The following is a 24,579-nucleotide window of genomic DNA, read 5'->3' on the forward strand; positions in this document are numbered from 1 at the left end:
GTAAGAGAAAGTGCTATATATATATATATATATATATATGTATGTAGAGTTTTTACACTCTAATTGGTATGAGACCTTTTGGAGTAAAGAGCAAAACAGTGCGAGGCCGCTTGGGTGTGGAAAGAGAAGGTGCTATATATATATATATATGTAGGATTTTTACACTCTAATTGGTATGAGACTTTTTGGAGTAAAGAGCAAAACCATATGAGGCTGCGAGCTCAACTTGACCTGGAAATGTGGCCACATTTAGAACCCAATTATATATATATATATATTATTTATTTAAATTATCATACCAACTTATTGAAAATAAAAGAATAATTTTTATTTTATTTTAAAAAAAAGGAGAATCTCTTTACCAGCCAAATGAGCTTACCATTGCTCAAGCTCAATCCCTTTAATCAGCAAGCTCAGAGACTGTTCAATATTTGTTCTTTTATAGTGGAATTACCCAAATAGACACGCATATCATAAGCATTGAAACAAAGAATAAACAAATTTAAATTGTGAGAGTTGAACTCAAAGACTCCTTAAACATACCACTAGGTACTCGCTTGTTAAGGTTCTGATTGTTGATGTTAACGAAAATTATGGTTGAGCAATATTGATGATGAACAGTGTGAGAATTTGTTAAAAATATCATTTACCCGGTAAATTTGTTAAAAATAATTAACAAAGTGAGTCTCAATTTGTGACACAGAAATGCTACTCTTCCTTTCTGCTTCTTTACTATTCTTATTTCTTTAGCTCAGCGCCCATGGCTTTTAGATTCGTCCCATTTTCGGTCATGGACAGTTGACAGAATTAATCACACTATGATATATTGATACAGGACAAGGAAAGTAGAGTTCTCTGCAGAACCAAAAAGTATATGAATTTAGTTGAAGCTTACATATTTCATAAAAAATGAAGATGCACAAAGAGGTGCCAAATTAGACCTTCCTGGCTATAAAATTCCCTCAACGCTAGTTCAATTTGTGTTCCTTTAAAACTAGTGTTCTGGTTACAAAATTAGAATACAAGCAAGCCACCTATAAATGCGGCAATTTTTCTCTAGCATTTGGTAGAGAGCGAGTCAGTCAAAAAGGGTCAGCACCGAAAATGAATATGACATGGGTGACCATTCATATCATCTCAAATTGGGAACCTGTCTTGCTTCAATTTCCTGAAGTCGAAGAGTTACAGCTCTCTTGTGTGCTTCCAGCCCTTCAACTTCGGCCATGGTTGCAACGTAAGGGCCAAGCTCCTTAAGACCTTCCTCTGTCAATGACTGCACCGTTATGTACTTCAGGAAGGAGTCCAGAGACACCCCACCGTACATCCGTGCATAACCGTAAGTTGGAAGAACGTGATTTGTCCCACTTGCATAATCTCCCACACTCTCAGGTGTCCACTGCCCCAAAAATACTGAACCTGCAGGGGGCATTAAAACAACTTCAGTCCATCATTCTTTATTGCAGACAAAGAATTAAACTATTGATGACTGATGATACCAAGGAAAGTCCACTCAGATACTTAAATGGGTATCAGAAGCCAGCACTTGTTTGATTTTGTTAACTTGGAAACAGGAAAACATATGTAGACATTTACACATCATACAATAGGTAAATACCCCCCCCCCCCCCCCCCCCCCCAAAAAAAAAAAAAAAAAAAAAAAAAAAAAAAAAGACCCTTGGAATCCAACTTCCAGGGTTCAGCTACGAAACCCCACAACTCTATGAAGCATATCATCAGTTAAATTGTTTAATAAACTCATTTCTACCAAGTTAAATCGTTTACTAAAGTCATTTCTAACCAGACAGGAGAAAGATTACGACTCCTACTACTTCCAGTGGTGAGGCAGTGAGTAATCATACCTTGATCAAACAGGAGATTGTTCATTATTTCCAATGATTATAGACTCAAAGAGGAAATTAATAATGCCTATATAGCCTTAGTCTCTAGAGTCCCTAACCCTCCCTTTCTCAATGATTATAGACTCATTTCTTATTGCAATCTGTTGAACAGATGCATTTCTAAATTATTGGCAAACAAATTGAAACTAATCCTCCCTAATCATATTGACAATTCTCAAAATGCATTTGTTAAAGGTAGGAGAATTGGGAATAACATCATTCTTGCTCATAGGCTTATGAGGGGGAACCATGTGAATGTTTCCTCCCCTAGATGTGCCAATAGAATTATTTACATAAAAATTATGAGTCCTTTTGTTGGCTCTTGAATTGATGAACTTCTTTCCTATTTTTATCAAGTGGATTTCCACATGTATCTCAATTATGTCTTTTTCCATATCCATTAATGGAGAATTGTGTGGATTCTTTCAAGTTGTTAAAGGGTTGTAGACAAGGTGACCTATTTCACTTTATCTGTTCGTTTTTGCTATGGACTGTTTTCGACAATCCGCTTTTTCAATATCATTGGAGATGTAAAGTTTTGAAAATTACTCATTTGGCTTTTGCAGATGATATAGTTCTTCTGTCCTATGAAAAATTTCAATCTACTATTCTACTCATTTTTTTTTTTGAAGTTCTCAACTCATTTTCCAAACTTTCTGGTGTATTCCCTAATCGTTCTAAGAGCCTCTTGTTCTTTGTTGGAGTTTCTGACCCTATTAAGTTTTTCTCTGTTTTTTGGGTTTAATACTGGTAAACTTCCTACAAGATATCTTGGCTTGCCTCTTTTATCCACAAAATTAACCGCTCTAGATTGCAAAACTCTCTTTGATAGTATGACCGGGAGTAGCAACTCCTTAGAGCTATCTTGTTTAGCTTACAAGCCTACTGGTTCAGCCTGTTAATCATTTGTTCCAAGGTTACGCTTCAGCTGGAGCAAATTATTAGGAGGTTTTATGGTCGGGGTCAGCTTTGGCTCAGCCTGGTGCAAAGATTGAGTGGGAGAATGTAAATCATTCAGGGAAAAAAAATGCCAGTAAATCCAAGGAGGGGGTCAGGGCACCTCTACTCTACAGATACGCAATAAGTCTGCAGTTGGAACTTGTCCAATGACTCTTCTCATAGTTTATGGGCTCAATGGGTGAAGAAGAATTAAACAAGGACAAGAGTTTCTGGGACTTGAGCATTCTGAGTAATTCTTCAAGGTTTTGGAGGAAACTACTTCAACTTTAAAGAGATTGCAAGGCCCTGCTTCTTCACAAAGTTAGAAATTAAACTAAGAATCACTTGCTTTTCAACTCATAAGTCATAGCTGCCACGTGGCCCTTTGATCCAAGATGTTCCTGCTCTTCCTAGGCATGGATGGGGGTGTGCCCAAGTATGATAAAGTCTCCTTTATCAATTCAGGTAACCAATGGAACTAGCCAAGACATTTTTTGAATTTAATCTCTTCAGCTTTTGACCCATCTTTTTTGTCCAATCCTTCTTCCAGTTCAGATGATATTGTTTTTTGGACTCCATCTCCTAATGGTAAAAACTCTCTTACTCATACTTTACGTCATCTTTCTCCTCAGCTCCCTCAAGCCCATTAGTATCATCTTGTTTGGTTTCAACACTGCATTCCAGAACACAGTTTGTCAGATAGGCCAAACATGAGATTTCTCATACAACCGAATGTGTGCACCTCATGTTATTCTGAAGCTGAATCTCATGAGCACATCTTTTTTAATTGTCATTATTCTAAAGAAATTTGGATTGCCATCCAATTCAGATGTGGATTCCACGTGAATCCCAACAATTGCCAATCACTTCTTCTTTGGGCCTCTTCAAATTGGAAATTAACGTGACCCCTTGGTTTTCTAGCAACCTCTTTCACTCTTTCGTTTCTGAACATGGTTAGCCTGCGGTTCTTGTCCTTGCTACAGTATTTATTTGCCTCTTAGGCTTTGGTTCTATTGTTTTTGGAATGGAGGGGAAGACTTTCTTCTGGGTTTGCTGCCTTCATGCCCAGGCTGTTCATTCAGCTAGGTTCAAGTTGCTTGTGCTACATGGTTGGTTTTGATGGTGTGGCAACTTTTAGTCTCTCCTTCGAGATTGATGGTCAGCATGCTGGTTTTAGTACTCTTTGTATGTTGTTTTCTTGCTTTGGCAGCTGCTAGGATTCCTTTAATCCCTTTTTTGCTTGCTCTCTTGGCTTTCAGCCATTACTCGTACAACCCCAGGGGTATGCCCCTTGTATATGTGTACAATGTTTTCTTATTTGAACTTTTTTTTCCTTTCCTGAATGGGGCCTTATTTAAACTTTACCACCCCCCCCCCCCCCCCCCCCCCAAAAAAAAAAAAAAGGAAAAAAGAGAAGAGAAACAAAATAAAACAAAACAAAAATTCAAATGAAGATAGTAACACCGTTTTTTAGAAGGAAATAAGAAGACAATTTGTAATAATAAAACATCAAGCACCACACCTGCATTCTCGACGAAACTCTCCCACTTCTCTGCATCTTCTACATTAATGATCAGATGCTCGGGTGCATATAAATTTGAAAAGGACAATGCCTGAAAATTCCAATTATCAAGTTTAGTCACAAGAAGCAATGAGACACAACTACGTGAATAATATAATGAACATTAAAGATTGTTAATAAAAGTTGAAGAAAGAAATTAAAACAAGAAGAACGCAAGGATATATGTGGTTTAGCCACTAGGACTTACATCCACGACACACAAAGCTCAAAGAGCTACATCTCTTTCATTACATTCTCTCTTAATTTTGTTTACAATAACCACCTCTATTTATAGGTGAATTGGGAAAGACTTGTAGCCATAAAGAAGGAATTGCATAGAAAGTCAAATACATATATGACAACAACTTGTTGCCCAAGTATAGCAACTTAACATTCTGTCAAGGAGTGATTTAAGGGCTTAAATCACTCGTATAATTATTATCCAACACCCCTCCTCAAGTTGGTACACAATATTTAACTCAAGTGTCCAACTTGAAATTAAATATGAAGTTGTCGAGAGTCTGAGACTAGTAAATCTGAGACGAGTTGATCAAGAGATCCGAGACTAGTAGAGTATAGAGTATAGAATATTATAAACCTGCTCTGATATCATGGTAATAAAAGTTGAAGAGAGAAATTAAAACAAGAAGAACACAAGGATATATGAGGTTCAGCCACTAGGGCCACATCTCTTTCATTACATTCTCTCTTAATTTTGTTTACAATTACCACCTTTATTTATAGGTGAATTGGGGAAGACTTGTAGATATAATAAAAGAATTACATAGAGAGTCAAATACAAATATGGCAACAACTCATATAATTATTCTCCAACAAAGATAAAGGGCTTAAATCACTTATATAATTATTCTCCAACAAAGATAAAGAAACATAATGAAGTAAAAGCAAGAGAACAAGAATGTAAAAGTACATTGTCAACAGTGAACATAATATGCAGACATACAATAACAAAATATAGAACATAAAATCATGCTCCACTATGGTAAAAACTAGAAAAGTAAACTACACGATATAACATAGTCCAAAGACTTCCATGGAAGGATTAGCAAATTCATATTATAGCTAAAAAATTCTAAAAAGAAAAACACGAGATGCTTTGTTGGAAACTAATCACAGGAAGCTTGTGTGTGTGTGTGTGTGTGTTTAAATCAGTCAAAACTATGAAAATCAGAGAAATTACATCCCAAGTAAAAAAGAAACACTCATTTTCAGATATATCTCGAAAATCAAGGAACTGTCACCAATACCACCGATGCTACCCACCAACGATAAACAAATTAATCAATACAATAAAACTGGTCGAGTAACTATTGCTCCTGAATATGTCAACAATATATTTTCAGAGATCACACATCACACCCAAAAGATGTTTATGCCTACCAAAGAGACAGAAAGCCATAAAATTTTGGCAGGACCCTCCCACTTCCTGTTAATTATTTAGATAAAAGGAATTACCAACCTTAAAATTTTCAAGCATTTTAAAAGTTATTGAATAAAAGTGCAATCGTTTCTAAAGTTAAAAGGAAGGAATTCTTTTTTGTGTGTGTGCGTGTGTGCGTTTTAATACATTAATGGGATTATAGGCATGCATACAAAACTGTTTTACACCATCAAGTTGAAGCAGCAAAGACAAATCAAGAATAAGATGATTAACCTCAAGCATATCACGAGCAAACACAGTAAAGCTGTGGCTGAGCGCTTTTGAAGCAAACTCGCCCCTTGGAAGGCTTTTGCATTGCGTGCTGATTTCCTCCTCAATAGCTACTAGATCCACACCATCCCCAACAATCACAAGAACAACCTGGCTATCAGGGCCATGCTCAGCCTGACAATTATAAATTAACTATTTCAGAGAAAAGGTCGAATACAAGCAGAGAACCAAGTTGTTTTCTTATGCATGTGCATCACATAGGAAGAGCCTAACCAAAGATAAAAGTACAATTACCAAGAAAAATGGAGATTAGAGGAGGTTTATTTAGGATATATGAAAAAAAGGAAACAGCCTCGAGGCCTAAAACTCGGAATTACAGAGTATATTTTAGGTGCCAATTTTCTTATATTTTATGAGATAGTCGCTACTTCAGTAATATATATACCACATGTAATATGATTACTGAGAATTCTTTACACGCACAAACTTTTGGGATTCTGCTATTCTGTTGAAATAATTGATTGTGGAAATTTTAATACTAAATCACGGTATACTTAAATTGGGCCACTACCAATGTGGACCAAGAAATCCCAGTTTTTTGCTCCCTTTTCATTTATTTATCTTTAATTTTTGGGACGGGGGGTTGGTTGGTTTGAATTTTGAACCGCATATCAATCTAACCCCCTGACTTTATCATAAACTGGCTATCCTTGTACCCAAAATTTGTATCCTCTTACCTGATATTCCAAGCTTTTATCATATGGTCCCTATACCAAGATATACCTAAATATGCAATCAATTTCGACAATTCCTTTTTTTTTTTTTGGTTGCATTAGATAAAGCAATTTGATATTCAAACACATTTCTGTTTAGCAACTTTACAAAATAAAAATACCAGATTCTTTGGCCACATGCTTATGCTTCAAGTTTTATTCGAAACAAGTTACCATTGTCGATAAACACATACTCTGTAATCTACCAATGGCAAATAAATCAGCATTAACTGCTACTTAAAATTATCCTTTTGTTCTCTTTTCTTTTTTGCTTTGTATGTGTGTGTCTATGAGTGCACCCGCGTGCAGGGGGGATTTTCCCTCCTCCTTTTTTTTTTTTTTAAAAAAGGAAGAATTGTGTGAGAGCGATCGTGCAAGTGCCAGGGGGTTGCACGTATCATACACAGCCATATCGGCACTAGGACTTCAAAACCTACATCCTCTCTTAATGGAGTCCAGAGATACCACTCAAGCAAGACAGATGTGATAACCTCTACTATCATGCGCGAAAATCTATGTTTCACTAGAAGCTGAAACAGGATAAGGCTGGTCACTGCCTTATACTTAAAGACTTGTGCTTCAAGTTTTAACTAGTGAAGCCCTCATGATAACTCTTGTGATGTGTGATTCTGCACTGCAGCAACTCCAAATCCCTCAATAAGAAAACTGAAATTCCTCTTACTGTTCCTTAGTATGAATTATAACTTTTCCATTACTTTTGAATCATAATGCTTATTGATTATTATTTGACAAAATTATAGAATTATTCATTCTTAGATCATTGAATATACTAGATCAATTTAGATAAGGGTCAAATAAATAAAATTTCTTCACCATTTAGCATATTATAATGTAAGGACGCAATATCGACTTTGCATATCTTAGGCCAACTCACCCACAAGCACTTGGGAATTTCTAATGACAATTGAATGCAATTTAAGTGATAATTGTGACCTCAGAAAGCTCCTTCAATCGATGAATGTGAAACTTTGACTGTGAAGCTGCCGCCCTAACCTAATCAATACCATTTATATCAAGACTTTATTTTGCCAGACTTTTGGTTTTAGTCTCTTTTTTTTATGTGGAAATTTTTTTAGGCTCTTAAAACTTAATAAAAGATCTAGCAGTTGGTTGGAAAATATGATCGAGCATAAAAAGATAATTTTGTTATTCAATAGAGGAGTTGACTATTCATTCTTTTGAATTTTGATCTTTTACTAATTTTATTGATATCAAATGGGGATACTTCTTTTATTTAAAATAATTTCTAAAATAAATGGAAAAAGAACAAGGAATAATGAGGACATCTATTTAAATGATATTACATGCAAACAAGTTTCATTTTTTTTAGGCAAGAGTAGAATTCTGTGAAACTGTAGGGACTCGAGTGAAGTTGGTGGAGGCGGTGAAACCAACCTGTGTATTGTACATGAGACGTATTCTCTAGCTATTAGCTAAGACATCTGGATATACCATGTTTGTTTAATAATCTAAATAGAGAAGGAACTAAAGAGAGAGGGAGAGCATGGACTTGCTGAATCTGAATTATTGATTTTGTAACTGTCTATATACGTTTCCTAAGTTCAGAAATTGTTCTACTTCTTAACTCAACTTCCACTCTGAAACACACATTTCTCCATGGTTTAAAGTCATAATTCATCTCCAAGTTAGGATTTGCTTTGCAACTTTGATTCTAAATACTGTCCATTGCCATACCCACATGCCAATTGAATATGTACATATTATTGTTTTAGTTGTTGCTGATATCAGATTTGGTATCATGAAAGGGGGGCTTGTGTATACATCTAATTTGGTTTCAAATCTATTTCTTTAAGATTCAGTTTGCAGTCTAACTTCCCTTCCAATTCAGCGAGAAATCTTCATTTTTTTTTTTTTTTTTTTTTTTTTTTCTGATAAGTAAAAATATATTAGAAAAGTGTTCAAAAGGGGAACGCATCCCTAATACACAAAACGAAAAATGGACCTAAGGACCGATAGAGTCCAATAGATCAAATAAGTCATCAATCGAGGAGCAAGCGCTTCCTCTTACATAACAGAAAACAGAACGAATAATATGAATTTTTAAATTTGCTAAAGACGATTCCTTTCCTTCAAAATTTCTGTTGTTTCTCTCTCTCTCCATATACACCACTAAACACAGTGTGGGACTATCCTCCAATAATCACGGGCATGACCTTTGACTGAGCATCTTCTCCATGCATTAATCAGTTGTATGGAGTGCTTAGGCATTACCCAAAAATGCTGAAAATGAGATTCCAACAATCGTACGCCACAAGACGATGCATAAGAATGTGATGCACGGACTCACCGTCTATTTTACACAGACAACACCAGTTAACAATGGTGTTACCTCTTTCTCAAATTATCCAACGTTAAAATCTTTCCCCAGGTGGCAGTCCATACAAAGAATTCGACTCTAAGTGGAGCTTTAGAGCGCCAAATAGACTTCCTTGGGAAATCGTGACCAACGAAATTAGACAAACATAAGAACCTGGATCGGACACCATATCTACCATGGGTTAAAGGGAGCCACAAAATATCGTCACAACCTCTGCCAACATCCTTCTGTTTATACAACAGATCCAAAAAAAATGCACGCTTCTTCCATCTCCCAATCCTGAAAAGAACGCCTAAAACGCACATCCCATGTAAACCCACTGCTATCAAGCCGATAATAATCAACTACGTAAGTGTGCTTATTTTCGGAAATACTATAGAATCTAGGAAAGGAATGAGACAACAACTGATCTGCATACCATAAATCTTCCCATAATCGAACATACGTACCATCACGAACCTTGAATCTAATGTGTGAGGAAAAAACATCCCAACCCTTCCAAATGAATTTCCACGCGCCAACGCCTCCCATAACATAGACTGGACGGGATGACCAGCTCCCACTTTCCTCCCCAAAACGACACTAGACAACCCTTCTCCACTGGCGATGTCGTTCCCTACCGAATCTCTATAACCACTTTCCTAATAAAGCTCTATTAAAAGGGACCAGCTTTCGAATGCCTAAACCGCCTAATTTCAAAGGTTTGCAAACTTGCTCGCAATTAACAAGATGATACTTGAACTCCTCTCCTCTATACCCCATAGAAATTCCCTTTGAAATCTTTTACCATATAAATCATACAAATCACATCACAGTTCCACTTTGAGATATAATTTGAAGAAAGTTCTACTCTTATGGTTTAACTTCTATTTAAGTTCCTACCTAGTTCAGCCTATTATTATCATATACAATTCCGAATGAGAAGTTCTATTGTCTTCTAAAATATTTATTTGATATACATGCAATCTTTACTAATCCAATGCGAAATCTAAGCCATATGAATTTTGAAACGGAAAGTGTATAACGTCAAATGACAGTGAAATTTGTTTTGAAATGCATCTCATCTTTATCAAACATTGTAAGTACCACCAATCAGGAGGTATGTCTAAACAACTGAATCATTCACTGGATTCGTGAACTATGGTAAGAGATAAATTTGACCCAATTGAATTATTCTTAGGATTTTGAGACAGTTGTTAAGAATGTGTATTGACCAATTGAAAAACACGAGAACTTTTACAAAGTTTGAATTTTAATGAACTATATACATCGATTCATTGTACTATATAAAATCCTTCTTAATTTGTCACATGCATCTGATCAGTTCTGAATGTCACATTTGGTTCTTCTATCAACTATCCAGTAAGCCACCTAAGTTTTTCTGTGAAATTATTCTTAGTAAATAATGGAAATATATATATATATATTTTTGATAAGTAAGATTTTATTGAAACGCTCAACAGGGGAGCGGAACCCAAAGAAACACAAGGGCCAAAGGGCGCCTTAGACCTTCAAAGAGGCCAAAAAAACAATAATCTCCTCTGTAGATCTATAATCTCCCTGGGACCCAACAAAAAAGAGTGGAAATAATAGAGAACTTTAGCATAGAAATAGGTTTCTTCTTTCCATCAAAATATCTCCTATTTCTCTTTAGCCAAATGCACTACCAGATACAGAGAGGCGTAACCCTCCAAGTATCCTGAATGAGAGCCCCAAAAGAGACACCTCTCCAAGTCTCAATCAACCCTCTAGAGGAACATGGCATAACCCAATGGACCCCAAATAATCCAAGCATCAAATCCCAACAGTCCCTGGCCATGCTGCAATGTAAAAGAAGGTGATCAACTGTCTCCTCGTCACACAAGCACATATAACAATGATTGACCACCACCTGATTCCTCCTCTTCAAATTATTCTGGGTTAAAATCTTACCCAGGACGGAAGTCCAAGCAAAGAAGGCTACCTTGAGGGGAGCCTTAGAACGCCAAATAGACTTCCAGGGGAAATGGTCACCGGAACCAACCGAAAGGCACCTAAAAAAGGACCTAACCTCGAAACGACCCTGCGAGTTAGGATCCCAGAGCCAACAATCCGACTCCCCAACAGTGATCACCTGGCGATACAGAACCTCCAAAAAACGAGAAACATCCTCAATCTCACAGTCCTGAAAGTGCCTCCTAAACTGAACATCCCAAGTCAGTCTCCCGTTATCAAGGTGATAACAGTCAACCACCATGGCCTGTCGGTGAGAAGCAATCCTGTAGAGCTGTGGGAAAGCGAGAGCAAGAGGAAGCTCCCCACACCAAAGATCCTCCCAAAATCTGATCCTCCTACCATCCTTAATCCAAAAACGAACATGCTTGCAAAAGTCATCCCAACCCCTCCGAATGTAAGTCCAAACCACCCCCTAGGACCACGCATCTTAAGAGAGCACCACCCACCACTGCTTTCCCCAAACTTGCACGCGATAACTCTCCTCCAAAGCCAATGCCTCTCAATCCCAAACCTCCAGAGCCATTTACCAAGGAGAGCCTTATTGAAAGGCAACAACCTCCTTAACCCTAAGCCTCCATTGAATAGGACGGCACACATGCTCCCACTGATACTCCCCCCCCCCCAAAAAAAAGAAAGTTGCACTGCAATCTCTCAATTCTCTCAGCCACTAAGGAAGGAATCTAAAAAAGAGATATGAAATAAGTGGGGAGGTTAGAAAGGATGCTCTTAATCAGAGTAACCCGACCCCCCTTATAAAGATACTGCTTTTTCCAACCCGCCAACCTCCTCTCGAATCTATCCACTACCAGATCCCAGCTCCCCACACATCTCGAAGGGGCTCCCAAAGGCAACCCTAAGTAAGAAATAGGGAAAGAGCTAGTGCAACATCCAAGAATCTAAGCAAACATCTCAATCTCAGAAACATCCCCAACAGGCACAAGAAGGCTCTTGCCAACATTCACCTTAAGACCAGAAACAACTTGGAACCAAATCAAAACGCATCTCAAATATCTCAACTGGGACGCATCAGCATCACAAAGCACTAAAGTATCATCCGCAAACATCAAACGGGAAATCTCCAGTTGACTAGCAACATCCCTGCCCACCCAAAAACCTCTCAAAAGACCCAACTCCACAGCCCTCTTTAGCAATCTGCTAAGAGCCTCCGTCACAAAAAGGAACAAGAATGGAGAAAGCGGATCCCCTTGTCTTAAGCCCCTCGATCTAGAGAAAAAACCCGTCGGAGCTCCATTCACAAGGACAGAAAACCGAGCACTAGAAATGCATAAAAGAATCCATCTCCTCCAACGGCCACCAAACCCCATCCTCTCCAATAAGTAGAGGAGGAAGCTCCAACTCACATGGTCATACGCCTTCTCGATATCCAGCTTACATAAAACACCCGGAACTCCGTTACTTAAACGGGTAATCCACACATTCACTAGCAATGAGAACTAAATCCAAAATCTGACGACTTCCCACACATTCACTAGCAATGAGAATTGAAGTATTATCAAGATGCAAACCAAAAAGTTCAATGCGAAATATTGGAAAGAAGAAAATCCAATCTTCCAAGTTCAGAATTTCAAAGAGCAAGTCAATTACATCTTTATGTCCTCAACTCTAGTGTGACCAGCATCTAAAATAACTTAGGATAGAGTCTACAGACATGATGTACTCTCACAATAAATTAAAAATAATAATAATAATTACATCATAGATAAAAATCCATTTAATCTACCAAAGTCCAATTTTGTTTAGATAGATAAAAAGAACTTCACTACATAGACTCAAAACAAAAGACCTCGACTTCACTCAAAGTCACGCCTCTCGTACTGAGAGGGCAAAATTACCCTTGAAAAACCTTTCCATTCCCCTCCGCTTCCAGAGAGCGACACCTGTCAAACAACCAAAGTGGACTGGGCCAGCCAGTCCACCTATCCAAAAACAAGCTGGACAGAGCCCAGCCAGTGTAACGTTGAGGCCCAAACACAATGCAGGCCCAAACACAGTACTATTAGGTAAATGAGAATAGTGCATAAATAGGAGAAAAGGAAACAAGGAGGGGGCAGAGTGTTTGGTGTAAGAGAAAAACTTTCCATCAATAGAAAGAACATAATTCTTGCATCTACACATACAAATAGGGATAGCTTGTTCAGTTGAGATTAAACTTCCAAAAATAAGTAGACTTGTCAAAACACATGTAACTATAACCTCCATCAAGCAGGATTAACTGGCTAGAGTTTTATGCATCCACAGAAAAGATGCACCTCGTGTTTCTAACTGCTTTTTTTTTTGACATTATAAAAGCAGAAAATTTGGAGCAACAGCTTCAATTATAAAAATTATCCATCAAAAACTAAATCAAAGCATTTTCAAATCAAATATTATTAAACACCTGGGAAAGCAAATCTGCAGCTATATGAATAGGATTGGCATGTTTGTCAGCAATAACCAGAACTTCTGATGGCCCCGCAGGCATGTCAATGGAAACCATAGCCTCACTGTTCTGTTGAGAAAATATAAAGAGAAATAACTAAAACCAATATAGAAATGCAGTTTTTATATGAAGTATGACAATATTGAAGTGTCATATAGATGGAAAACCTATCATACTTGGAGAATCATTTTAGCAGCTGTGACATACTGATTTCCAGGACCAAATATCTTCTCGACCTGCAAATAATTACAATATCACTTGTAACAGAAAGTCATGAATTATAAACTTGTAATGTAGAAGGAACCAAAAACACTTATGAGTAATGAATAAAAACTATATCCCTTTGACCCCCTATAGAATAGCAAATTATTCTGTCTGAAAAAATTAAAAACTTTAATTTAGTGTATGTATACTATTGTTATTCTGTGAGCCTCAGAGCATGCAAACTTACCAAGACATTCAAGGTGCTTGGTAACACTTCAAATGAAATGTATACACTTGCCAATTAAGACAAAATGGTCAACTGTATGATTGGAGTAGAACTTCTTGGGGTTTCTCAAGCTTAATTTTACATATTAAAACATACATATATGTACACACACACACCATTTACTGGCCACGGAGGACTTGTAATGACTAATGGGTACATAGAATAACCTAAGAAGGATAGGACTTTAATTAGATTTAAAGTCAATTCAGAGATTTTCAAACACTACATGTTTCAAATTTTCAAAATTGATCCGTACACCTTTAATTGAACGATATCGATTACATCAACAGTTAGAATATCTGAAGCATGTCTATCTGAATTAACATAAAGCTGATACCCAGTGTTGGTCACACCAATATCTGTGTCAGGATGACTGGACACAAAATCTAACCTTTGGCAATATCTATACATTGTAGCTATAGATGAGAACCGACATTCTCGTGCTTGGCAGCCACAGCTTTAACCATTATACCAAACAAAGACCCCTAAAGCTTGTTCACATTAATATATACACTTATATATGCCTCCATCATCTTTGAGCCTGATTTTGTAGAACATGATTATACATTTTCCACTTTGGCCCATCAGAAAGTCGTAACTTTGGTCATTATCAAGAAATCTAAACATGCTGATGCTGAAAAATAAGTGTCACTTCCCACCCACCCCTTTTTTTTCAGTAAATAAAATCCAAAATGGGACAAAAAGGGGTGCAACACGAGGACTTCCCACCTTTTTTTGGGTAAATAAAATCCAAAACGGGACAAAAAGGGGTGCAACATGAGGACTTCCTAGGGGGTCACCCACCTCTTCCCAAATAGGAAAGGGAGAAGAAGAACCACATTAATGCCTACATATACACACAATTTAAGTATAAACATGAGTTACCAGTGAGACCATGAATTGGTTTTTAACTGCAGCAAATGAATTCCGAAAAGGTTGATGTGGCTGAGTTTTCATTAAAAATTGTACAAAAATTGCTATTCAGAAACTTTACTGATTTCTTCATAATATTTTAGGAATACCCTAACTCATTTCAAACTACTCCAAGGGCCACTAAAATGTCCATAAAAAAAAATAATAATAATAATAATAAAAAATAAATAATAAATAATAAATAATAAAATTGAAGTGACTAATTGAAAATCATGTGCCTTTTAAAATATAAGTACAATGACAAAATTATCCCTAATTAGAACTCATATGACTGACCAACAAAGAAAACATTAAATAACAGGAAAAAAAAAGAAGTACAACAGATTTAAAGCTCAAATTGACAATTCAGGATGCAGAAAGGCCCAAGTGCTAGTATGCAGGCAGGCCGACTTCTTAAGATGTTTAGTTCTCATAAAAAGATCCCCGCATCTCTAAATTAGTCCCTTAAAGGAGGGGGGGGGGGGGGGGGGGGGGGGGGGGGGGGTTTGTGGGTATAATGGATACAACATATAATGTATACTCGAACAATTCTTTCAAAATTCTTTTTCGTTGTTCCATGCAATTAATCTTAGTTCCCTTGTGAAAATCTTGCATAATGAATTTTGTTCCATAACTTGTTCGAAGGAGATGAAGAGAAATATATCTCCGATAAAACCTTTGGGGATAATGAAAAATTAACTCAAGTTTTAAGGAGGAAACAAAAAAGAGAGACAATCAAACGACGAGGCTACAGACAATGGCTTAAGCATGAACCTTGTAAGACAATGCTTAACATTTGATATCATAATATTAAAAATGGATAGAACTCATAACCCCTTATAATTTTCCTTCCATAGAATGGATTATTTGACTCATATTTAGGCAATTTCAGTTACAAACATTTCATCAAACCTTGATTATTAATAACCTAAAGATACATGCGAAAGAAGAAGAAGATGGCCATAACGTACTTCCAACCCTCTGTGCTTTGCCATCCAAACAAAGTTCCCATCTTGACAGGAAAAGCATTGACATTGAGTTCTAGCTTCCGAGATCAAAGGGTGGAGACGGTCCCACAGACTACGCAGCTCTTTGATGTTACAAGATGACAACATAGATTCAGAATGGCTTTCACCTTAGCTGGATCCACCTCAATTCCTCTTTCACTCGCTCATAGTGAAAGCTAATAGCTTTAGAAATTCTACATTCCTAGAAAAATGAATTCTACTCTCTGTATAAGTTTACTCCTTAGTTGCATGGAATTAAACTGCATTTCCAATTTGCCAATTGTCCCTTCCCACCAATTGATACAAATAAATAAAAGTTCATGATAGGTTCTTTACTGCCACGAAATACATCAGATTGAGGTCAAGCTGAAGACCAGAAGCAGTTGATTACAGATCTTAATAATTATCCATGAGGTTAACCCCTAATAGTTGCCATTAAATTCTTGATTTCTGGCTCTTACAATAGAATGATGAATCCCACAAGATACTGACAATATGACAAAATCATGAAACAAAAATATGCATCTCTCTCTCTCTCTCTCTCTCTCTCTCTCTCTCTCTCTCTCTCTCTCTCTCCCTCCCTCTCCCCTTTGTCATTTTTATCAGAGTAAGAAATGGAATAATTCCATTAAGGGGATATATATGAGTTACTATAATGGCATGTAAAGTATACATGTAACAGTGTGATGATCAAGATAATTCCCAATCCAACCTGCGTCTTATTAGTGCATACATCATCAAGGTTACAACTTAAAAGGGAAGAACAACATGAGGAAGTCCAGCTACTGGTAGCAGACACTCAAATGCATTATATTATCAGTGGAAAGCTTTTCATATTCAAACACAAAGCTGCTTTCAGAATTCAGAACAGAAAGGCATAAAAGGCCTCAGATTGTTGTTTGGATACACAATCGCATACACCTAAGTGACTGATCAAAGAATGAATTTTGGTTTATGTTAACAGTAATATTTGAGAGATACACTGTGGAAATCGGTACCTTGGGGCATGACGCAGTCCCCCAAGCCATTGCAGAAATGGCCTGCAAAGGTTATAAAAAAGTCAGAAAACTTGACATGTATAATTCAAACTTGAACATGAGAGCAAATATATGATAGGTGTGTCACATATGCGCAAAATAGATGGACCAATATTTGATAATTTACAACCTGAGCTCCTCCAGCTTTGAGAATGTGAGTCACACCAGCTTTCTTAGCACAATAAAGTACCTCCTAAATAAAAGCACGTATTAACTCTTGATAAGTAACATAACAAGATACCTCATCAATATTAAAATAAATACCTTGCAGATGCTTCCATCCTGAGCTGGGGGAGTTGCAACAACAACAGTTTTACACCCAGCAATTTGCGCAGGCTGGTGTACAGAATAGAATAAATGTCATACTGATGACCTAGAGATCAGCAATCAATATAAAGATCATAATTTGATGAACAAGCAAAAGCAATTCATCCAGTAAATTCAATAACATACGACTGCGAGCATCAGAGCCGTTGAAGGTAAAACTGCAGTTCCACCAGGAACGTAAAGACCTACAGAGGTAATGCTCCGTGCCACTCGTTTGCATCTAACACCCTGGCAGGGAATAAAACCAAAATGAGCTACAAGGTTCAACAACACAAGAATGCTTCAATGCTATATTGCTTACTTTCATGTTCTCAATGGTTCTCTCAGCTGATCTTTGCGCAGCGTGAAATGCATAGATGTTGTTGTATGCTACGTCAAATGCTTCTCTAACAGCTGCATCAAGCTAATTTTATGAAACAGACGAGAAAATGTCTAACATAAGAATTAGCAAATTGCACTCAATGAAGCTTTCAGTTGCAGTCAGACTTTATTCTTCAACAAATGTACTCCCTCTGTCCCACTTTAAATGTCGGTTTCGGGAACCGTGACTCAGAGTCACGGTTCCCGAAACCGACATTTAAAGTGGGACGGAGGTAGTAATATACAAATGACACAACCTGAAGTTTAAGAAAACTTCTTACCAAGAGGATATGGATTCATATATGAAAGGAAATTCCAAAATTAGATAAATAGAATACCTCTGGATCTGGAAGTTCGCTGACATTTTCAACTATCTTGTCTAGTTCAACTTTGTCAAATCGTGCAGTAAAACTGCCAAAGAAATATAATGGCATCTCAGAAGAAGAATCACTATTAGAGGAGCTGAGAGTGGAGAAAAATAATTACAATTCCAAAAAGACTTCATTAATAACAAAGAGTGCAAGACAAAATATTACAAAATAAAAAACAAAGAAGCACCTACTCTTTAACAGCAGCATCGCCTCTACCTCGGACATCCTCAACAATTGGGTGAACCTTATATACCATCACACACAAATTCACCAAATGCTTAATAAACACAGAGAGAGAGAGAGAGAGAGAGAGAGAAAAAAAAAAAAAATACAGAGTTTGATTTGATGAACTAAATAAAGGCTTACTATATTGAAAATGGAAGAGAAATCAATACGAGGACGAGCCTTGAGGTTATGAACCTCAGCCTGAGTAAGCTCTGATAGCCTATAGGACTTCATTGAACATCTTATAGCATTATGAAGAGATCCTGCAACAACAGTCAATTACAATATAAAAAGAAGAAAAGGCATTGACATATATTACATTTTTCTTTACATACAAAACATTTAGATGTCAAAGACGTAATGCAGAATACTTCAAATAAGTATCATAAATGCATATATATTAATTATTACTCAGCCCAAACCATAGCGAGTCAAAGACTATACAAGAATTGTAGCTTGAGTCAGGCACTTCAAATATTAGACACAACTATAAAAAAATCATGTCAACTGACTAGGTTCTTTCTCTTTCTCCACCTACTGCAATCCTTATTCCCAAGGAATGCAAATTAATAACAAATGATGGTAGAAGAGCACAACAGAGCAGGATATCATCGATAAAAAGGAAAAGGAAGGATTCCTCACAGCATGGAGCCCATGGTATGCTCATTACTAAATAACAGTTTTAAGATTTGGTAAGAAGTATCTCATGTTATTTTTTATTTTAGTTATAACTCAAACTTGGAACTAGAATGCAAAGAAATTAAGGTATTGGGAAAGCCTGGTAGGATATTAGTTATATACTTCCCATAGTAAAAGTTTGAAAGCTTAGGGCCCGTTTGGCAACCACAGTTGCTTTGTGCTTTTGCTTTGACCCAAAGCAAAAGCAATGTTTCTACTTTGAAGTGTGTTCAATAATATCTGTAAGCCTGTTTGATAATGTATATTTGTTGCAAGATTTTTGGAAGCAAAAATATGAAAACATGTTTGGTAAAAAAGTGTTGCAAGTTTGAAAATTTAAATGGCTACTTAAAAATGTCATTTTAGAGTTTTTTTTGGCAAACAGTGCTTTTGCAGTTTGCTACAGCACGGAAACAACCAGAAGCATCAATTTGGTACTTCCGCTTTTGGCCTCTTTTTCAGAAGTGTACTATTCAAATCGCAGCAAATGTTACCAAACACGCTTCGTACTTTTGCTTCGCTACAGGAGCAAAAAAACACGAAGCAAAAGCGGTTGCCAAACAGACCCTTGTAATTGGATTAAGTTCCTGTTTAGCATTTGTCCTTGCAAATCTTAAGCACAAATTAGTTAGTAGTGGTTATCTCATGCCAATGGCGAGATTGTTACAAATCTTCTAACTACTGTTTAAAATTTGTCTTTACAGATTTTAAAAACATATAATGTAAAGCTCCCTATATCTTTGCCTAACAAATAGGTCTCCAAATTTGGCAAATTCTTTAGTTGATTCTGGTGGAGCTGAGAATGCAGCGATATAGATTTTAATTTCCATTGTTTATATATATATATATATATATATATTTTATAAGTCTTGTGTTTATATATATTTATATAGGTTTTTTTCATTGTGTTTATATGTACAGGTTGTACCCTCTTTGGTGCTTGTCACTTAATTACTTCTACGTGACAAAAATTGAAAAGTGATATTGCCAAGACTAAAGGAAGCAAACTCAAAAAGGAGTGAGCAAAACAGAGAAAATGAAAAAAGTATCTGTTTGGGTGTAAATAGGATTTTGGAGGAGATGTAGCAAGCCATAATTTGCCACTTTCTTCCAGCTAGCTATCTACCAGAAAAAGTTAGTTGAATTTTATTTTTCAATAAATTATTAATTTTATTTGCAACGTATTCAAGTAAGGAGAGACAGCATGACTATTGAAGAGTATGCTCTCCACCTAGCCAACGGTTCTACTTTTGATAGGAATGAGGATGTTAGAATGACTAAGCATAGACATGGAGGTAAAGCCACTAATAACCATTAATAATTCTAGACTCGCAGCAAATATGACATGCATGATTCATTATGCTAGTCAATTAGCCAGAATATAGGAGAAAAGGAGTTTACGAAGTCTTCCAAGAAGGTGCTGATAAGAAATAGCTCTTAAGGAAGAAGGAAGTTGCTAATTTTGGTAAAGGGCTGTTGAGAAGTCATACGGTGGTAACTGTGGTGCTACTAAAAACAACCAACTCAGCAACTCTGTAACACAAGAATTGATATACAATGCTAGATTTAGTTTGGGCATTTTTATGTACAGTGTCTTTCAGTGTAATGTGTACTGGAGAGCTTTTTACCATGGTTATTAATGGTAATAGTTGCAAGAGTGCATTTCAGGGGAAATATTTATGAACATGATTTGAAGATGGAGCCTTATTCCCCTCCATAAAACTATCATGTTGAACACCACCAATAATAAAATTCACGAGAGGCATTTTGGGACTTATTTCATTGAAGAAGCAGTTGATATTGTGGAAGGTGATGCGCCACCGAGAAAGAGTGTCGTATCTTGTTGGGCCAATAATGGCTATAAAATAGAAAGCTCGTGTCAACCAGCATTATAACGCCCTCTCACTTAAAAGATTGGTGCATTAAACCAAAAAACATAACTCGTGTAAAAAGATGCAGCTCAGTGGATTTTATTTGTTGCATACAAAGGTCACATTAACAGAACCCCATTACACTTGGGGTCATTGTTTCTTCCATCTATGTTCTTAAATCTAAAAAAAAATGATAAATTTAAGAGTATATTTGATTATTAGAACCTAAATGTAAGACACAAAAACAAAAATGTGGTGGACCATGAACCGGAAACATTTAGCGTTAAACAAAATCCAAAACGAGCAACCATTTTTAAGTGACTTCCTCAAAATTGTGAAATATAATTACCATTTATGCATGGAGTTTTTTGAAGGTCGGTGATCTTTTAATTAAAACTGCAATAAACAACAAATATAAACCAAAAATCCTCTTTGACACTCCATTTCCATATATTTGCTACATAATTCTTCATGAAACATCAAAAGGTTGTCAAATGTCACAGCTGAAGTGCGTAAAAGATATACCTGAACGCAAACAATAAGACTGATGACGTAAATATTTCTGGACACCAAATATTTGAAAATGACAAGTCTGGTACGATTTACATAAGCACTTGCTCCAGTTAGAAGAAAGAAGTTGACAGTCCATCACCACCTTCAATTAAATCAACAAGAATGTAAAGGTAAATAAAATTCTGTCTATAACAGAAAAGTCCAGGCAAATGTATTCAAGGCAGTAATAATTACTAAAACAATGTGTAACAGAAACTAAATTCAATTGTTCCACAGAAGAATTTGCTATCACGGAGTTTGGCAACCCAATCCATGCAACTGCTGTTGATGGAAAGAGCTGACTTCAGTGCTTTTTTATTAAGTCTAAGGAAAAAGGTCCATCAAGTATCTTTTTGAGATTAAAGAGATTGAAGGAAGAAAAAAAATGAAACAAGAACATAGATAATAGATAAAGGAAAAGGGAACAATTGAGGAAGAATTTTAGTCTGTATTCAGTGAAAAATGAAACCACATATCTTAAGAATAAGTGTACAAGAAATAATTAAAAGAAGAAGAAGGGCATAAGGAAAAAGAAAAACCAAGGTAATAGAATATTATAGATTAGCATATACACTTAAAACACCCCCATGGAAAATGAACAGGTCTTTGGTGTTCTCCATATCAGTGGAAGGAACAATAAGACTGATGTAAGAAATTGAAAATCGATTCCCGTTGATTCAGAAAGAGTAATTGTAAACCATCATAATGACCCAATTACGGATGATGCATTTGTAACTCCAAATGATATGTGAGACACAAACTTGATAGAATGTTGCACATAGTTCTGAAAAGAAATTGTATTGAAAGTGAATATAAATATATCTACATATATCCAGGAACATAACTTGTTATATAGTCCTTTTAAACAAACAAAAAAAAAATGCTCTTATAATATCAGCATAGTGTCAAACGAGTAGATTGTAGCCAAAGAAATCCCATATCAAGTCCCAATGGAGTTATTGGGCAGCAAACTCTGAGGAACACAAATCATTTTCCTGAAAGAGAATTGGGCCTTCACAAATCCGCTGATTAGAATTTCAATTATCGAATTTATCATATTCTAATTCTTCCCGATAGGTTTTTCATCAATTTCAAACTTCACAAGAGTATTGACAATCATTCTACATGCCAGATTTACAAATCTTCGTATCAAATCTCTAATGTTGTGTTTAGGAACATGGATTTGGATTTGAGAATGGATTTGAAATTCATGGAGTTCAAAATATGTTAATATTTATGGAAAGGAGATTTCAAATCCAATATTTGGATCAAATGTACAAAGAAGGATTTGTATCATCCATCAAAATCATCCTGAGATAAATGTATAAAAAGGATTTTATACTACATTTCATCTAATGATAAAAATCAATATCTATATACCCACAAAGTAACGTAGTTCACTAAATTTTATCAAAAAAGCTTTCAATAACAACATTAAAGCATAAATAATGCTATATATTACCATGTCTCTACTCTTATTTTCTCGTAACATCACAAGATATAGCATCATTAAATCCACAGCCTAAGGAAAAAAACAGACAATTTTTTTTCTCTTTCTCAAGAGAACATGGAATTCTCAAGATAGATAGATAGATAGATAGATAGATAGACGCTACCTGAATAAAGTGTGCAGAAGCTGAGAGGTTGATCAGGTGGCTTCTTCCTCAGCTATGTGTTTTGAGTGAAAACAAGGGCATTCACACAGATCACTTCACTGAATAAAACTCAATATCAGCAATTATAGACACACGCGCGCGTATGTTGTAACTCACTTTCAGATTGCAAGTGTGAAACTAAGGCCATTCGAAAGACCATCAAAGAAAATCCACATAGATTTTATTATATATAATGTTATTTTGATGAGGGAGCTAGTGAGAGTTCTGTCGTTATCACATTTTCTTTTATATAAAGAACAAAGTCTTTATTTTATTTTTATTTTTGATAAGTAAAATTTCATAAAAGGCCCTCAAGAGTAGGATGACAATGGGGCGGAGTTGGCTAAACCTTGTTCCGCCTTGTTAGAAAATTCGTCATATCAACTCCATTCCTACTCCCCTACTCCGGAAAGGGTTTATAATTTGTATGCCATCTCCGCCTCTACTCCGACAGACAAAGTATAGACTCTGGCCTGCGTACTCCATTTAATTGCATGGTGGGGGTGGGGGCGGGGGCGGATTATGCCACTTTTATTATTTAGTAAAAAAAAAAAATCTAGCCCAATGTGTTAAAATTGGACTAATAAATAAATTGGTCCAATATTATTAATTTTTTTAACACATTGGGAGAATATATATAATTTTTTTAAAGGTACATATATAATCGGGGGCGGGAGCCGGTTCATCACTAAATCCGCCCCAGCCCCAAACCCACTTCGGGTTTTTAATTATTTTACCATGCCCGTCCCAAATCCATCTAAGGGGCTACCAAATTCACCCCATTAGGGGCGGGGCGAAAACCCGCCGGGTCGGAGGAAATTGCCACCACTACTCAAGAGGGGAGCGCTCCCAAAAAAATACACAAGACACCAAAGGCAACAACTATAACTATAGGCTTAATCTATCTACAAAATCTAAAAAAATAAAAACTTTTTTTTATTACTTTTGACCCGCAGAATGTATTAATCATTTGACGTTATAAGTCTTTGATAGCTAATTATACATGTATAAATAATAGCCTAAATACAATAGGTATATTGTGGACACATATATAACAGAAAAAACTATCTTGAGGTGTAGTTTGAGAACACTAATTATACTGCGCGCACATATATATAACACGAAAAAACTGTCTTGAGGTGTAGTTTGAGAACACTAATTATAATGCACGCAAGTCAAAAGGAAAAGTTTCAACAAAAATTAAGGGTGCAAACTTGGACAAATTAATCAGAATAAGGGATAAATTCGGACTCAACTCAAGCTATAAAATTTTCAAGGGAAAATTACCACTGATTCTTACTTTATGCTTCAAAAGACAATTAAGTACTTTGAATTCTCAATAAGACCAATAAATCCTACTTTTGAAATTATTTTTATTGAAATTCGTTTACACCCTTACCAAATCATACCGATTAGATATAATTTTTAACTAAAAAAATGATATAGAATTTTAAATT

The 24,579-nt window shown here is 36.1% G+C and overlaps 1 protein-coding gene across 2 annotated transcripts; it reads right to left on the reverse strand.

Moving 5' to 3' along the window:
* Window positions 1–798: 798 nt before the first annotated feature.
* Window positions 799–23,274, reverse strand: LOC132299961 (histidinol dehydrogenase, chloroplastic-like). Of its 2 annotated transcripts, XM_059796871.1 has the most exons (15): window positions 23,084–23,274; window positions 21,441–21,570; window positions 18,508–18,629; window positions 18,333–18,385; window positions 18,109–18,181; window positions 17,712–17,813; window positions 17,537–17,638; window positions 17,348–17,419; window positions 17,214–17,276; window positions 17,045–17,086; window positions 13,814–13,873; window positions 13,596–13,706; window positions 6,074–6,244; window positions 4,360–4,450; window positions 799–1,416 (listed from the first exon to the last, which is right to left on the reverse strand). In XM_059796871.1, the coding sequence occupies exons 2-15, from the start codon at window positions 21,562–21,564 to the stop codon at window positions 1,133–1,135; spliced, it is 1,470 nt and encodes a 489-aa protein (XP_059652854.1). In that variant the 5' UTR covers window positions 21,565–21,570; window positions 23,084–23,274; the 3' UTR covers window positions 799–1,132. The 2 variants fall into 2 exon arrangements, with proteins under 2 accessions (XP_059652854.1, XP_059652855.1); XM_059796872.1 differs by lacking the exon at window positions 17,214–17,276.
* Window positions 23,275–24,579: the final 1,305 nt, after the last annotated feature.

The sequence above is a fragment of the Cornus florida genome, unplaced genomic scaffold, assembly GCF_030987335.1.
Source record: "Cornus florida cultivar Cherokee Brave unplaced genomic scaffold, ASM3098733v1 CherokeeBrave_3.0.0_Hap2_Chr03, whole genome shotgun sequence".
Lineage (NCBI taxonomy): Eukaryota > Viridiplantae > Streptophyta > Magnoliopsida > Cornales > Cornaceae > Cornus > Cornus florida.

Coding starts and splice junctions, on each gene's coding strand:
- LOC132299961 (XM_059796871.1), bottom strand. CDS start 21,564: ATGGACTGTCAACTTCTTTCTTCTAACTGGAGCAAGTGCTTATGTAAA. Junction 18,386..18,507: donor TCTCTTCCATTTTCAATATA/GTAAGCCTTTAT, acceptor ATGGTATATAAG/GTTCACCCAATTGTTGAGGA. Junction 17,814..18,108: donor GCGAACTTCCAGATCCAGAG/GTATTCTATTTA, acceptor TCATAAAATTAG/CTTGATGCAGCTGTTAGAGA.